Below are 15,465 nucleotides of genomic sequence, written 5' to 3' on the forward strand. Positions count from 1 at the left end.
ATCATCCTGGGTTTTAAAGAAAGAAATCCTTTTTCTTTCATCATGTGCCATAATTTTTGGAAGCCTAGTATTGTACATTTCCAGTTTTTTAAACATGGTGGGTTCTTCACTGGCTGTTTGGTTTTTTTATCAACGAATCTCATATCTTCTAACTTAACTATAGCACTTTTCCAGAACTCTTCATGTTTACTATTTACTTTCACTATAGTTCTCAACGGTGCTTCTGGTGTCTTTGTGGTATATCCATTCACTGAGTCAAAAAGATCATTAAAAAATTTAAGCATTTCCGCAGTGTTTTGGCCTTCTTTCTTTGGAATTTGGAGGGGACCCTCTTTGGAAATTATATGACCTATAATTTAAAGAACATCAGAAAATAACTTAATGAAAGCTCACAAATATAAAGTAATAGAAAAAAAAACAAAAGTTTACCTTTAAGCTTTGTATGGTACATGATAAAACTAGCCATAGTTTTACTTAAAACTTGCGCAGCATGCTTTACTCTCATTTTTTTTATTTTCTTAATCACCACATGCTCCGCTGTAATTTTAGGCATCAATTTATATAAATGATCCATTGAATCCATCTTATATGCTGTTTGAACTATATCCCATGAAGCTATTTGCCTTTCATTTTCATTTTTATTCTTAAAGTTAATTTCCAGATCTTTTGTCAACATATTATTTCTTATAGACTTTATTAAGTGCGGTGGGTCATATATTGGTACAATTTCCTCTCCAAATAATTTAATGCAGTAGTCTGTCAAAATAAATTTTGTTTTAAAAAATTCAGTTTACATGTAAAGAGTTATTATTCGTTATAAATTAAGTACAATAAATAAAAACATACCATTTTCATTTTCACTGCGGAAAGATTCCCTTTTCAATTTATTTATAGCAGCAACATTTGTTCCTGCTTGATCGCAGACAAAAGCAAGAACATGAAGACCAGATTCTAATACTGATTCCAATACTCTTTTAATGCAATCAACTAATTGGTTAGTTTTAGTTGCAGCATCACAAAAGAAATAGGCTAATGGAAACTTCCATCCAGAATGTATGCCACGTACCATGAAAATTAGAGCATGGTCAGCAAACTTTGGTGTTCTTACAAACCCAAAGTCTTCAAATCCTGTTATGTAAGTTTTCGTGCTGTTATAATCAACATGTGCACTAAGTGCTACTTCATCCCACATTAAAGCGCAATACTTTTCTTTCTCTGACATTTGTGTCACTGATTCCTTCAAATGTTGATTTATAAATTTCATCGGACCAGGATAAGTATTAATTTTCTGCAGCATTGTACGTAATGTTCTAGTGGCAGGAAGATGGAACATTTCTCTTAAAAATAAATATGCTCTTGATGATTGTTTCCATAATGAAATAGCTAGGATCTTTTCATCCAAAGTATATCTTCGCCCCTGCAGAAAAGGTTAAAAACATATATTTGTGTGTACATTTTCTATGTGAATTTATTCATATACGACAGTACATAACATTTATAATAATCTAATTTCTTAAATTTTTTAATTTTCACAGTCTTTTATAACGTATATTTATTACTATACTTATTACAGTATTATATATAAATATATTTAATTAATATAACTATTCACGCATAATTGTAGCTTAAGTATTATTTTATATACACTTAGTTAAAATATTATGTCTGTCATAATTAATTTATTCTATTAATTTGTATGTATTTAGATTTTAAAGAATCTTAATAACATATAAGAGAAAAGACTTCAAATGCACTACTTTTTTATAAAAAACAGGAGTGTGAACGTAATTTTATACTTTTGATACTAATCATCTAATTGAGGCACTATTGTACCTCTTAATGATGCAGTTTAAGGAAGGCAAAATGACAATCCTTTATACAGGACATCATTTATATCAAAACCGAGTGCTTTAGCTTTAGCTATATTATAATATAATTTTTTCCATACCCTTGGTGCATATGCAGATGCCTTTATTTGCATATAAATAAAATTTCGTTGCTGTTGTGTTAGTTGACTCAGTAATTTTTCAATAGATTTAGATTTACTATATTTTTCTGCTTCTTTTAATCGCTGTTTTAACAACATATTTTTTTTCTGAGTATCTCTTTCCTTTTTTTCAAACACTTTAGCTATTTTGTACAGTTTCCTTTCTCTTCCACTCAGATTCTTCATATTTGTCCTTTTAGCTAATAAATAATTTCGTGGGTTTCCCTTCTCACTTACAATTTCTATTGTGCTTATGGGTACTTCCACATTAAACTCTCTTGAAACATCTACAATTTAAATTAAATTAAAGTTAAATTTTATAGAACAAAATATTTTCTAAAATTTATAAAACTGCTTGAAATACTTGCCAATTTCCATTACATCATCATTTATAGAGTCATGTGGCTCCAAGAAAGTTGATAATGAATAATTATCTGTAATCAAAATTAATTAATTTGAAACAGTTATTGTTGCACACTAGTTTTAATCAATGAAATATACTTTTATATTTCTTACCAGTATTCAATCTTTCTTTAGATGTTGAGCATGGTTTATTGGATGATACAGCTATCTCAATTGGTGATAAACGATCATCAACTGTAATTAAAACAATCAAAATATAAATATTATGTTACTTATGAAAACTTTATAATATAAAATTGAAAGAAAAAGAATAACTCACCTGATTCAGTCTCTACAGATTGTATCGTGTAATCAGTTATAATATTAATACTGGGTTTCGCAGAAGATTTTAATTTTTTCTGTTTATGTGTTTCTTCATAATCAGATTCTTTAAAGTGTCTGTAGCACACTACACACTTTTTTAGACCTTCATCATCTAAATGTGCCACTTTTGAAGAATATATACATTTCTTCCACTGAGCAAATCTTGTGGCTACTTTTGGGAAAATATGTTGTGGTGCATCCCATCTTGAAGGGCATCCCAAAACGCAACAACTTTTTCCCATTGCAACTGTTAGTGTTTCCTAAGAAAAAACAAGATTTAATTATGCAACTACTTGTATATACGTTATTGGTAAATGAAAAAGTTAATAATATTTGAGCTGAACTAACCCACGCAACAATTTACACCAAACTTCACACTTTCTCCACTAAAAAAATGAAGGTGTAATAGTGAAATTGTTTTATCCAGTTGCCTTTCTTTCTTTTCTACACACAAATTATCACTTTCTATTCAATTTTATGCGTCTTTCTGCAAAATTAAGACCCGATAAAAATTACACGTCTACTCTATACGGCTGAAAGGCAAAGCCCCGCGTAATGGAGTTTTGGCGCCAAAAAAGCGCATCATATGCTATCATACAATAATTTTTGTTTAGGCAAAATTAACACATATCTTGTATCTAAACAAGTAAAAAAACTTAAAAATTTAATTTCAAAGGCTTTTTAAGTGTTAATTATTGTTAATTAGTATTAATAAATAAATAGGTGAATAAAAAACTCTGTTTCACAGTTCTGACACCTGGCGGCGCCACAGTCATCGATCGCAGCGCCATCGCACCACTCGAAAATCTGGAGGAACTAAGCATTACGGGTGAATTGTGTATATGAGAGTTTCCGCCCCCTGAGCTGAACTGCAGAAAGAAGAAACAGCGAGAATGGCGCCCCCTTTGAAGACAGCGGGTGTTTACGATCGGCAATAGGATTTTGGGCCGGTATTCATAGTCGTTACTTATATTTAAGTCTGACTTAAAGTATCGATTGTCTTTTTTCACCTAACAGTAATAGAAAAAGATAACCTATGCTTAAGTCGGTCTTAAATATGTATAAGTAACGACTATGGGCGTATTCCACTTAAGGCCCAAAACGCTCATAATGTAATAGTTCACGTTACACGTATTATATATTGTGGGCGTTATTGGCCTTAAGTGGAATGCGCCCTATGAATACCGGCCTTGGGTTTCGGTCGGAAGGAAGTCTTATCCGCAGCAATGCAACTAAGGTCAAAATATCAAAGAAAATTCCCTAGATTAATTGTGTCCAAGATAAATAAATATACCACTTATAAAACGGTTCCACTTCAAAAGACTAAACTATTAAAATAATAGGCGCTTTCCATTCGGTCTAGAATTAGAAAAACAATAATTGTGTTTTAGTTGATGTTTTACGAATCAAGAATCGAGTAACGAGTAAGGCCCGGTTTCACAAGCCTTGTTTAAACTGGATTAAGTTAATTTTGCTATATTTTATGTCACAGAATATAGCATAATTAACTTAATCCAGTTTAAACAAGTCTTGTGGAATCGGGCCTAAGTAACCTATACTTTGGTAGCATTCAGCAGAGACAAATGTTGAGGGAGCGGTGTATGTTATTCGCTATTACTCTTAGATCCTATAATTTTATCCAATAGAAGTAGAAGTTTAAAAAGAAATCTGGTAACGTTACTGAGCTGCTACCTCTGCTGAATGCTACCTTTGTAGGGTTTCTAAGCTAGTACATATGTATGTATGTACATCATACCAATGCAAAATTGAATCGTGTGTGTGTTTTGGCTAACTTCATTCTGTACTTACATGGAAAATGATACTATACATACATATGTAGTAATATGTACTATAGCTAGTTCATTTACCGAACTCAACTGTTGTTGGCAGAGAAAAGCGCCATGTTGGTATACATACCAACGGTGGCGCCCCCAAGGAATTCCGGCAGCAGTAGCCTAGCCTGTGATCATATTCATATCATATCCTTCGGAATCCCTCGGCCCTCCTCATATCTGTGACAGATTGTAATTATGTGCAGTTAAACTGTTTTGATCAATCTATGGAGTTTATTTATTAAAAAACTGTTTTAAATACACTTTCTACGTTTTTGTTAGGCGACTTTTACCCCTTTCCATCTGAGCAAACATGCTTTTTGTTTACTTGTTTCAATTTTCAATACTTAATATTTTAATCTCAGTGGTCCTAACAGACGAGCACAACCACATCGTAAGTGTGTCCTATGCTTTTCTTATCATTCGTTTACATTTTCTGTATTTTTTTTACATTTCTCTATTATTTTTTTCTGCTTCTCCTCCGTAAATGTAATAATTATCATGATTATGTTTAGTATGAGGATAATGATGAGGTAGTATTATGGATGAGCACAGTTGGTCCCTACCACAATCGGCAAGAAACGTATTCCTATTATTCTTTGCCGTTTTGTATGGGTACAAAGGATGTGATAAATCATTATCATGAAACCTTATCTGAAGCACTTCAAGGTATTGAATTGAAGTTCAGTGGTTTGGAGATAGAATTTAGAGGTAAACACTTTTTGTGCGTTTGCTCAAATTGCTCTAAATAATAGGTTCTTTTTGCTACCTTAATGCAATAAGTTAGAAAAAAAAAGAATGCTTGTCATATTTCAACTAATTGAGCTGGTTTGGTATTGTAGCAAAAAAAATCAAAGCTAACTTAATCTTTTTAATATTGTTTAAGCTGATATTACAAAAACTGAATACTGCCAAATAAGTCTGTCTGAGGAGAGTCAAAAAGCTTTTATATATGCTGTGAAAAATCAGTATTGGTATCAGATGTACATTGATGATCTACCAATATGGGGTATGGTAGCTTCTTTCTTGGTTATGAAGTACCTTATTTATATTGGTTATTGATTTTTTAAACTTTTCAGGGGTGGTTGGAGAACCGGAAGAAACTAATGATGCCCAATCATATTTCATTTGGACGCACAAGAAGTTTGATATTGGATACAACGGTAAACAAATTGTAGATGTCAATCTTACCAGTGAGAATAAGGTTAAATTGACACAAGGAATATCCATTTCATTCACTTATGAAGTCAATTGGAAAAAGAGCAATATTAATTTTGAAGATAGATTTGATAAGTATTTGGATCCAAACTTTTTTCAACATAGGGTAAACTAATTGTTGTGAAATTTAACTAAAGCACCCTTGTTAAATCAACAACAGTTTCCTCTTAGTCTTTTTTTGCAGATCCATTGGTTCAGTATTTTCAATAGTTTTATGATGGTTATTTTCTTGGTTGGGCTTGTTTCCATGATCCTTATGCGTACTCTTAGGAAAGATTATGCTAGATATAGCAAGGATGAGGAAACAGATGACATGGAAAGAGACTTGGGCGATGAATATGGATGGAAGCAAGTTCATGGAGATGTATTTAGACCTGCCAGCCATGTAATGCTTTTTTCAGCATTTATTGGGGCTGGATACCAAGTAATTAAAAGGACTTAATATACTTAAATGATAGGATGTTGATTACGACATTGTTTGTACATTTTTATAGAATGTTGCATTTAGTGTTTTAATAGATCTTTTTCTCTGTTGACATAGGTAACAATTGTGGTTCTCAGTGTCATCATCTTTGCCATCTTAGGTGAGCTTTACACAGAACGAGGGTCAATTCTTACTACAGCTATATTTGTATACGCGGTAACTTCGCCGATAAATGGTTATACCGGTGGTGGATTGTATGCACGAATGGGTGGTCGTGTTTGGATCAAACAGATGATACTAAGTGCCTTTATGTTACCGTTTATGGTCTGCGGTACGGCATTCTTTATTAACTTTATAGCTATGTATTATCATGCTAGCAGAGCAATCCCTTTTGGGTCTATGGTAACAGGAATATTTAAACAAAAAATAATGTGATAAACATTGCAGCATCTGTCTATATTATTTTGTATATCTTACAGGTGGCAGTAACGTGTATCTGCATATTTGTTATTTTGCCCTTAACATTAGTAGGAACTATTCTTGGGCGAAATCTCGGAGGGATTCCAGATGCTCCATGTAGAGTGAACGCTGTGCCTCGACCCATTCCTGAAAAAAAGTGGTTTATGGAACCATTGGTTATAATAATGCTTGGAGGCATTTTACCTTTCGGCTCAATTTTCATTGAAATGTAAGAAAGGATAAACTGGATTTTCTTTAAAGAAAATCAAACCGAAATTCATGAATAGATGAAATACTATTTTTCAGCAGAGTCATTGATTTAAAAGTTTTAACATAAATAAAACAGTTGTTAGTAGGTATTCAATAACTGTGATCGGAAAATTCGTAATTTATTTTGGTTTTTAAAACAATTAATACTAAGCTGTGTGAAAACGTTAAATTTTTTTCTACGCTATTTTTACTGCTTCCGGTATACGCGAAGTTTTACTAATTTTTACATATTCATATTTTATGTGTTTATAAACATGTACTGAAAACGACTGACGTCCCCATGGTCCTGTTCTTTTTTGTTATACTGCTGTACGGGTGCAGTTTCCTTGAGGGTGAGAGTGGCCACATCTGTGGTCAGCAACAAACATGCAGTTTGCATTAATCGTATAAGCTATATGTATATATAACTTTTCCTTGAAAAAAGGGTTATATTTGAATGTAGAAATGCCGGCTTTCTATACGGATTAAAATGAAATGAAAATGTATTCGCTTCTCATTGAAACTTATTATATTAATGCACATTAAAACGGCAATGTAGTTAAGTAAAATAGAGTTAATTATTGTTTTTACTACAAAGTAGATAATCGTTGATTAGTCAGAATGCACATATCTATCCATGGTTTCCGGGTTGATTGTTATCTAGGACACCGCATATGCAAGATGTCCCATTTTAAATGACGACTTCTAAATTAATCCAGTATCCTAAATCAAATAGTTTTATAATTCAATAAAAGATTTTCGAAGTATTAAGCTCAAAGGAGCAGCCATTTGTAGGTTCCAAAATATAACCTTGATTTTTTTATTAATTTTTGTAGCTCATTTCAAAAAGTTTCTGAAACTATAATTAATTACATTTCATTTAACATTTTTGGGTTGTCAGATGAGCAAGATGCAATAACGTTGCCTCTTCAAAAAAGCGTAAGATGTAGCAGCTATATGACTGACTGAAATAAGTGTTGGTTCTATCAGGAAAAACGTAAGGCATATCCAGCCGGCACTTAGCGATTTCAAACGCTAAGTAAAATACGCTTATGATTAGCCAATTTCAATTCATCGACTAATCACATGCATGTTTTATCTAGCAGCTGAGCTAAGAGTGGGCATAATGCATTTATAGTAATGTTTCGAACGGCACAAATACACACATATAAAACTGTTGAGCTGCTGCTTCTGTTTAGTTTAGTAAAAAATTGTTATACTTTTTATTGTGTCAACGTATACAACGGATAAAGATAGAAATACCAAAATGTTTCTAGTAGCGCGATTTTAACCTTGTTTTACTACATTTTCTTCTATTTCAAGTTTTTTTATAATGGGACATCTTACACCTATTCAACTAGAAAAATTGATACATATACTATCGTTTCCCTACAGGTACTTCATCTTTACATCATTCTGGGCTTACAAGATTTATTATGTGTATGGATTTATGCTGCTAGTATTTGTAATTTTAATGATAGTTACAGTTTGCGTCACTATTGTATGTACATATTTTTTGCTAAATGCTGAAGACTATCGATGGTAAGATTAGCCAATAGTGTTTATAAAGATAATTCTTACTTGCCGACGGATTTAATTTACAACAAATGTTTTTTTCCAGGCAGTGGACGAGCTTTTTAGCAGCTGCATCTACTGCTGCTTATGTCTACATTTACTCCTTTTATTACTTCTTTTTTAAAACAAAGTAAGCGATTAAATATAAAGATTATGGTGATCGTTAACCTAATCGCTAAGCTTTTTACGAATCAGTAATAAGCATGACTAATAGATTAAAATCGAAATTTTTTGTTTTTGTGTGACCTAATCTTAGATTTGTCTAAAATGCAACAAATTAAGTAATGCAAAATTTTAACCTGCTTGGATAACTATAAGGCATGCCACTAAAATGCTAAAATTTTAACTTTTTGCGGACGACTGTCGGCAAATAGCTGCCCAAACCTTTTTACGATTGCAGATACATGTCGGTATATAACTGCCCAATTTATATAGTTTACAGTGTAGTGATATATTAAGAATTAATTCTCGTAGGTTTCTCTTTTTGAACGATAAGATACCCATGGATATAGTAGACTAAAGAGTCAGAGCAGTTTCCGTTGAAGGCTTTGACGATGAAGTCTTATTTTCGTCCGTAAAGGATTAATGAAATGTAACAAACATGATCCTATTCTTCGAAAGATTCAAACTTCACCTTCATATTTCCACATTTGTTGAGATAAAAATACATGCTATATCAAGCCGTCGTAAAGTAAAAAATTATTAGAATCTGTGTACCTATTTTTGCTCTATAAAACAAAAATTAAATACGTCGAAAAGATTACACACGACCATTTGAAAATTAATATTTGACGATATACCATTGATTGTTCTGACTTTACATGCATCGAAAAATGTAAACAGAGCTAAACTAAAACAAATCGAAATGAGTTGAATTAATCAAACTCTCACTAAATTATTAAAAAAAAGTAAACGTTAGCAGGAATGTATTGGTCAGTCATTTGTGATTAACTATTTAGTATAGGAATGTCCACATCAAATTTTATAATATTTTTTATTTTCGTACATCAAAATTTAATATCAATCTAAGGTGGGGAACACAAAAAAAAGTTTAAAGTTTTAAATATGTTAATATTACTCTAATAAATATTTATTAAATTTATGTTTCTTTAATAATTTTTGTTGCAGAATGTACGGGCTCTTCCAAACGGCGTTTTACTTTGGTTATATGGCTCTATTCAGTTTATTCTTGGGTATCATGTGCGGCACAGTTGGTTATGTCGGGACCAACGCGTTTGTTCGAAAAATCTATTCTACTGTAAAAATAGATTAAAGTGAATTTAAGTATTTATTAAATAATAATTAATTAAACTCTGCTCTGTGTAGAGTTGATTGTGACTGGATTCTTGATTAAAAACTTGAAAAAAAGATTTTGCTAAATTTTTTTAAATTCATGTCATTGTTGTATTGAAAATATTGTAGGTATAGATGTACTAAGGTTTAATTCAGGGTTACCAGAAATTGCTCTTTTACAGATAATTTAAATTAAAACGCAATTAATGTACATAAAGGGAATACGTAATTCTGTTTGGCTGTGAAAGAGCAGTTACTGTAAACTCTGATTTAATATTCGTTTTAAATGTTTCTGACGAATTTTAATAAATATATCAATCTTGATTAAAATTTACAAATATGTTCTTTGAATTTGAAATTTTTGAAAGTTTTAAGGAATTTTAAGATAGTCAGTTAAATTATCGAGAAAATTTTTTAAATATTACTTTTTACATACAGCTTTATTGGACAAATCATGAAATTACATCGTAATCTTAAATGAGAATATAAATTGTTGCAAAAAACAGATTTGTTCATGTGAATTGAGCTTGTCGTTATGATTAGAATATATGAAAAGAGATTTCTTTATAGTTATTAGGGTAAACGGGAGTTGCTGATGAGATATAAGAGAGAGAGAGATTTATAAGTTGTGTGTTGTGAGAATGATGGATGAACGTTTTTATCTTGTATCCTAAAGAAGGAAAACTATAAATACTTTTACCATTATTTATAGGTAATGTAAGAACATTTTTTTTGTCATCCGAAGAATCTATTTGACGCGCTAGTTATATTAGTCATTCCGATATTTCCGATAAAAGGTATTTCCTTTGGTTCTTAATAGGTCACGTTACTGTATTATTGCTATATAGCAGTAAAACTATAGTCTTAAAGCTTTTGAATGTCGTCCTAAGAGAAAGTGACTGTTTGCTTAACAGTTGGCGTTTTCATTTTGAAGAATTGTAAATGATATATGAGATACTTCTGAGATGATTCATAACTTCGAAAGTAAATGATAGATACTTTAGATAGTATGGTGAAGATATAATTATTGTACTAAAATTAGAAAAGAAATGAACTTTATATAGTGTCGTAAAAGGATATTTATTATTGTAGAATAATTAGATATAAAAGATTTAATTATTTAAGATTAATAGTATCCAATCCTTTTAAATGATGTTTGGTTATAGTCCTTATGACAGGCAGATGTGAATTCGAATTGTTATTTTATTGAAGAAAAATATGATTAATTTATAGCTATTAATATTAAGATAATGTTTTTGACGATTTGAAGAGTGATATTAGAGGTTTATATCTTTAAATTATAATGAGTTTGATCAGTTGTTTGTTTTATACAAGTATGAATATTTATTTAATAAAGTAAAAACAATTCGGCTTGTTTTGACCTTTTTCTAAATGGTAGTGTTTTACGCCTTTGCAAGTTCTAGATATATATACTAGAATCACGGGTATTTTTGTCTTTTATTTCACGTCCTTTCCTTCCAATTGCCTTAATTATACCTAAAGTATTGTACGAAAATCAGGGTATTGAAGAGTTTATGAGACTTATTGACGGAATTCTTTAATTTAGTTTAAATGTTTAACAAATGGATGATTATTTATTCGTTTGTAAGAAAAATAAGGCAGCTTTAAATATTGTTTGTTAATAAAGTTATTATACAAGAAATTAGCATGTTTTCGAACAATTTAAAAAAAATATCGAAAGTAAAGAATAAAAAATGTCATTCAATTGCCGTATAGTCACGACTAGTGATGCTGATACAATATCGATATTTATAAAATCGATATTTTTATGTTAATATATCGATATTTTGTATCGATTCTTTACTTGGTTGTATCAGTGAATATCAATATTATAATTTGAATATATCAAATTTTTAACGCTTAATCTTATAATTAGGAATCTTAGGTTATTTGTTCTCACACCAACTTTGGATGAATTCTTACTCTGTCGAACACTGAGTAAATTGGAAAATATAAAAAAATCTTAATTTATTAGCCTTATTGCCACTCGTGAATATATTACTACTAGATAAAGAATTAAGCAATTACATTCTAATAAAGGTCAAAGGTATACTGAAATGGTAAATATGGATAGAGGATTAATTATCTGTAATTACATTAATTAACTTAATATTTTTCATCTTGTAACATAAATTATTTTACATTTTTCAGCAGGATTAATAATATATTCCTAACACCAGCTTAATATTCCTTTCTTTAATCCTTAGCTGTCCTTAGCACAGCTGTTTAACTTATTAAGTAGTATGATTTAATCCATTTTATCTATTATACCCATTTTATATTTTATTATTATTTATACTGCTTATAATTACCTATAATTAGAAAAGTAAATTGGCAATGCTGTAATAAAATTATAATAAGTAACTCTTTGAATTTGAATATATTATTTTAGTGCCGCCAAGAAGTTCAATTTGGAAATTTTTCATTAAAAGTAGTACAGGGGGCAAGTGCAAAATATGTCAACAAAATGTAAAAGGGAACAACACTACTAATCTGAAAATTCATATTCAACGATATCATCAAAATATTAATATGGAGGAAATACAAACCTCATCTGCAAATAATAACCATACAAGTTTTAAGAGGAACATAATGGTAACATTCATGTTTCTTTTCCACTTATGGGACAAATATTAATATAGAAGTATCTAATTTCTATTTTTAACATATAATAGATGCTTGAGGATAATACATTGGAACTAGATGATCCAGATTGGGATAAAGCAAACATTACTAATACTACTAATATACAATCTTCATCGGGCTCAAATTTAGAAAGGAAACAGCCAAGGATCGATAATCAAATAATAAAGCAGAAATCATTTGAAGGTAATATAAAGTTTATAAAAAATGTCCCCCCCCCCCCCCCCATTAGAATTAAAATGTGCTTTATTCAAATATTTATATAGTAATGGTATTACTGTTATTTGATTGTAGAAGGTGGTAAAAAAGCAATAGAAATAAATAATAACATTTTATTTATGATAACTAAAGACAACATGCCACTACAAACGGTGGAAAAAGAAGGATTTAAAGTTTTTGTAAATTCATTGGTTCCGTTATATAAAATTCCAAGTCGATGTACAATGACAAGGCTCATGGAAGAAAAATACAACATTTTATCAAATTTAATAAAAGTGCAACTCTCTAATGTTGATAACATATCTTTAACTACGGATATATGGACTGAACCTTTGAATACAAAATCTTTTCTTGGACTGACTGCTCATTTTATAAAAAAAGATAGACACAAATCAATAACAATTGGAGTAACAGAGTTAACCGAAAGACATAGCTCTGAATATATAGAAATGTGGTTGCTAAACGTTGTAAAAGAGTGGAAAATTAATATTACTAATATAGTAGTTATAGTATGTGATAATGGTGCAAATATAAAGAAAGCAGTTAAAGATGCTTTTGGCGTAGAAACGCAGTTATCTTGTTTCGCGCATACCTTAAATTTGATTCCTTCTAAAGTTATAGAAAGCGATAATATTAACTACATTTGTAGAAAAGTTAAAATTATCGTAGCATATTTTAAGAAGTCGGTGATTGCAATGGATAACCTGCGAGCTGTTTCAGACTTAAAATTGATACAATCTATAGATACTAGATGGAATTCAACACATGACATGTTAGTCAGATTTATTGAATTATCTGAGAAAATTGGTTCTGTGATTTTACGATTACCTGCAGCTCCATCAATGATAACAGCTACAGAGCTACAAACTTCAAAGGAGTTCGTAGAACTCCTGAAGCCGTTTAAGGATGCAACAATGATTATATGTGGAGAGTACTATATGACTGCCAGTAAAGCAATACCTATAGTGAACACATTAAAAGCAGCTATAAGCCAATCTGAGCCTAAAACAGTGGAAGGTAATAATATGAAGCAACTCTTGCTACAACAAATTGAATTAAGATTTCAAAACATAGAAGAAGACACTATTTTGGCTACTGCAACGATTTTAGATCCACGTTTTAAATCCATTCACTTCCATGACAAAACAGCTTGCTCTAAAGTGACAATGAATATAGCAGCGCTAATTAACAATAGTCCAATTTCAGATATAAAAGATGAAAATTATTCTGTCAGTGTGAATATAAATAATAATGTTAACAATTTTTGGTTACATCACCTAAATTTGGTACATAAATCAAAAGAGAAAGTTAGTGCACATTTGAATAAAATTCCTGATGACTTACAATTTTATTTAAGTCAACCTCCTATTGAGATGGATGCATGCCCTATAAAATTTTGGCAATCTAATAATTCTCCATTGAATAAATTGGGACAAAGGTACTTAGCAGCAATTGCATCATCAGTACCATGTGAAAGACTGTTTTCGAGAGCTGGAAGGATTATTACAGAAAGCAGGAATCGTTTAAGTAGCGAACACCTGCAACAATTATTATTTTTAGGTTCGTTACCAGTAGAAGATTGGATTTCATAAAAACATGTTAACTTCATTTATATATATATATAATATTTTATGTATTCTCTTTAAATTAACTGCTGCCTCTGTTGTATGAAAAGTAAAATATTCTATGATTGCAGATGGCTATCAGTGTCTCTTCTTCGGTATGCTTCTTTAAATGTAGATCAGAATCTCTAGGGTTTTAGAAAATGACATCTGTAATAAAATATAAACAACAAAGAATCTTGTTCTCTTTTATTTGATTTATATATAATAAATAAATAATACTTATCTATAAATGGTAGAAGTTTTATTCCAATAACCTCAATATGTTTACAGCTTTCACAGAAAAACGATTGTCGCGCTCTGCCGTGGACAAAATATTAATTATTGATGCACTAATATATCGAAGATCAATACATTGACTTCGATACATAACATATATCGATAGGTCTGTTCGTAATACGTAATGATATGAAATATCGATATAATTGGATGACTTGAGCATCACTAGTCACGACACGCGTTGTGACTGAATGCGCCGCGCGTAGTGCATAAGTGCTCCACGCTATTTGCTGCACTTCGTGCTCCGCGTTACGCGCTGCGCACTACGCACGGAGCATTACGCGCGGCGCGTACCCTCAGAACACGCCGCGCGTAGCTCGCACTCCGCGAGCTGCTCTTTGATTGGCGCTCCGCGAGCGGCCCATGGATCGGCGCTCCGCGGGCGGCCCATGGATCGGCGCTCCGCGGGCGGCCCATGGATCGGCGCTCCGCGGGCGGCCCATGGATGGATCTGCGAGTTCTGCGACCCACGAGCGCCGATCCATGGGCCGCTCGCGGAGCGCCAATCAAAGAGCAGCTCGCGGTGCGCGAGCTACGCGCGGCGTGTTCTGATGGTACGGGCCGCGCGTAATGCTCCGTGCGTAGTGCGCAGCGCGTAACGCGGAGCACGAAGTGCGGCAAATAGCGCGGAGCACTACGCGCGGCGCATATAATCAGTCACAACGCGCGTTGTACGCCGCGCGTTGTGCGCTGCGTATTGCGGCCCCTAGAGTGATAACGCGCTAACGCGTATTGTCACAACGCGCGTCATGACTATACGCGGCCAATTAGCTAGTTGCTTTTGTATAGAATCGGCTCTTATTCTTCTGTCCGTGCAATCGTGAATAGTGACATAGTTTCTTATAAACTAAGTATCATATGTTGTAATGCTGTAGATCCTTCTAACCGTTAAGGAGAATCTACTATATACGGGTCTTT

General features: G+C 32.0%; 2 protein-coding genes across 3 annotated transcripts; both read left to right on the forward strand.

Annotated features, from left to right (window-relative positions):
* Positions 1–4,678: 4,678 nt before the first annotated feature.
* TM9SF3 (transmembrane 9 superfamily protein member 3) lies at positions 4,679–12,314 on the forward strand. Of its 2 annotated transcripts, XM_066727238.1 has the most exons (12): positions 4,710–4,737; positions 4,828–4,939; positions 5,061–5,256; positions 5,432–5,554; positions 5,625–5,869; positions 5,948–6,187; positions 6,305–6,589; positions 6,667–6,875; positions 8,291–8,437; positions 8,517–8,600; positions 9,599–11,844; positions 11,936–12,267. In XM_066727238.1, exons 2-11 carry the CDS (start codon positions 4,859–4,861, stop codon positions 9,741–9,743), a joined length of 1,755 nt encoding a protein of 584 aa, XP_066583335.1. In that variant the 5' UTR covers positions 4,710–4,737; positions 4,828–4,858; the 3' UTR covers positions 9,744–11,844; positions 11,936–12,267. The 2 variants fall into 2 exon arrangements, with proteins under 2 accessions (XP_066583334.1, XP_066583335.1); XM_066727237.1 differs by having other exon boundaries at positions 4,679–4,939; positions 12,177–12,314.
* Positions 12,244–14,445, forward strand: LOC136773507 (E3 SUMO-protein ligase ZBED1-like). Its single transcript, XM_066727239.1, has 4 exons — positions 12,244–12,379; positions 12,460–12,613; positions 12,722–14,206; positions 14,343–14,445. Exons 1-4 carry the CDS (start codon positions 12,317–12,319, stop codon positions 14,378–14,380), a joined length of 1,740 nt encoding a protein of 579 aa, XP_066583336.1. The 5' UTR covers positions 12,244–12,316; the 3' UTR covers positions 14,381–14,445.
* Positions 14,446–15,465: the final 1,020 nt, after the last annotated feature.

Source organism: Prorops nasuta, unplaced genomic scaffold, assembly GCF_024137725.1.
Source record: "Prorops nasuta isolate Cenicafe-Biocafe unplaced genomic scaffold, Cenicafe_Pnas_1.2 PNAS00005, whole genome shotgun sequence".
Classification (NCBI taxonomy): Eukaryota; Metazoa; Arthropoda; class Insecta; order Hymenoptera; family Bethylidae; genus Prorops; species Prorops nasuta.

Coding starts and splice junctions, on each gene's coding strand:
- TM9SF3 (XM_066727237.1), top strand. CDS start 4,859: ATGCTTTTTGTTTACTTGTTTCAATTTTCAATACTTAATATTTTAATC. Junction 6,590..6,666: donor CAATCCCTTTTGGGTCTATG/GTAACAGGAATA, acceptor TATATCTTACAG/GTGGCAGTAACGTGTATCTG. Junction 6,876..8,290: donor GGCTCAATTTTCATTGAAAT/GTAAGAAAGGAT, acceptor GTTTCCCTACAG/GTACTTCATCTTTACATCAT.
- LOC136773507 (XM_066727239.1), top strand. CDS start 12,317: ATGGAGGAAATACAAACCTCATCTGCAAATAATAACCATACAAGTTTT. Junction 12,380..12,459: donor GTTTTAAGAGGAACATAATG/GTAACATTCATG, acceptor AACATATAATAG/ATGCTTGAGGATAATACATT. Junction 12,614..12,721: donor AAAGCAGAAATCATTTGAAG/GTAATATAAAGT, acceptor ATTTGATTGTAG/AAGGTGGTAAAAAAGCAATA.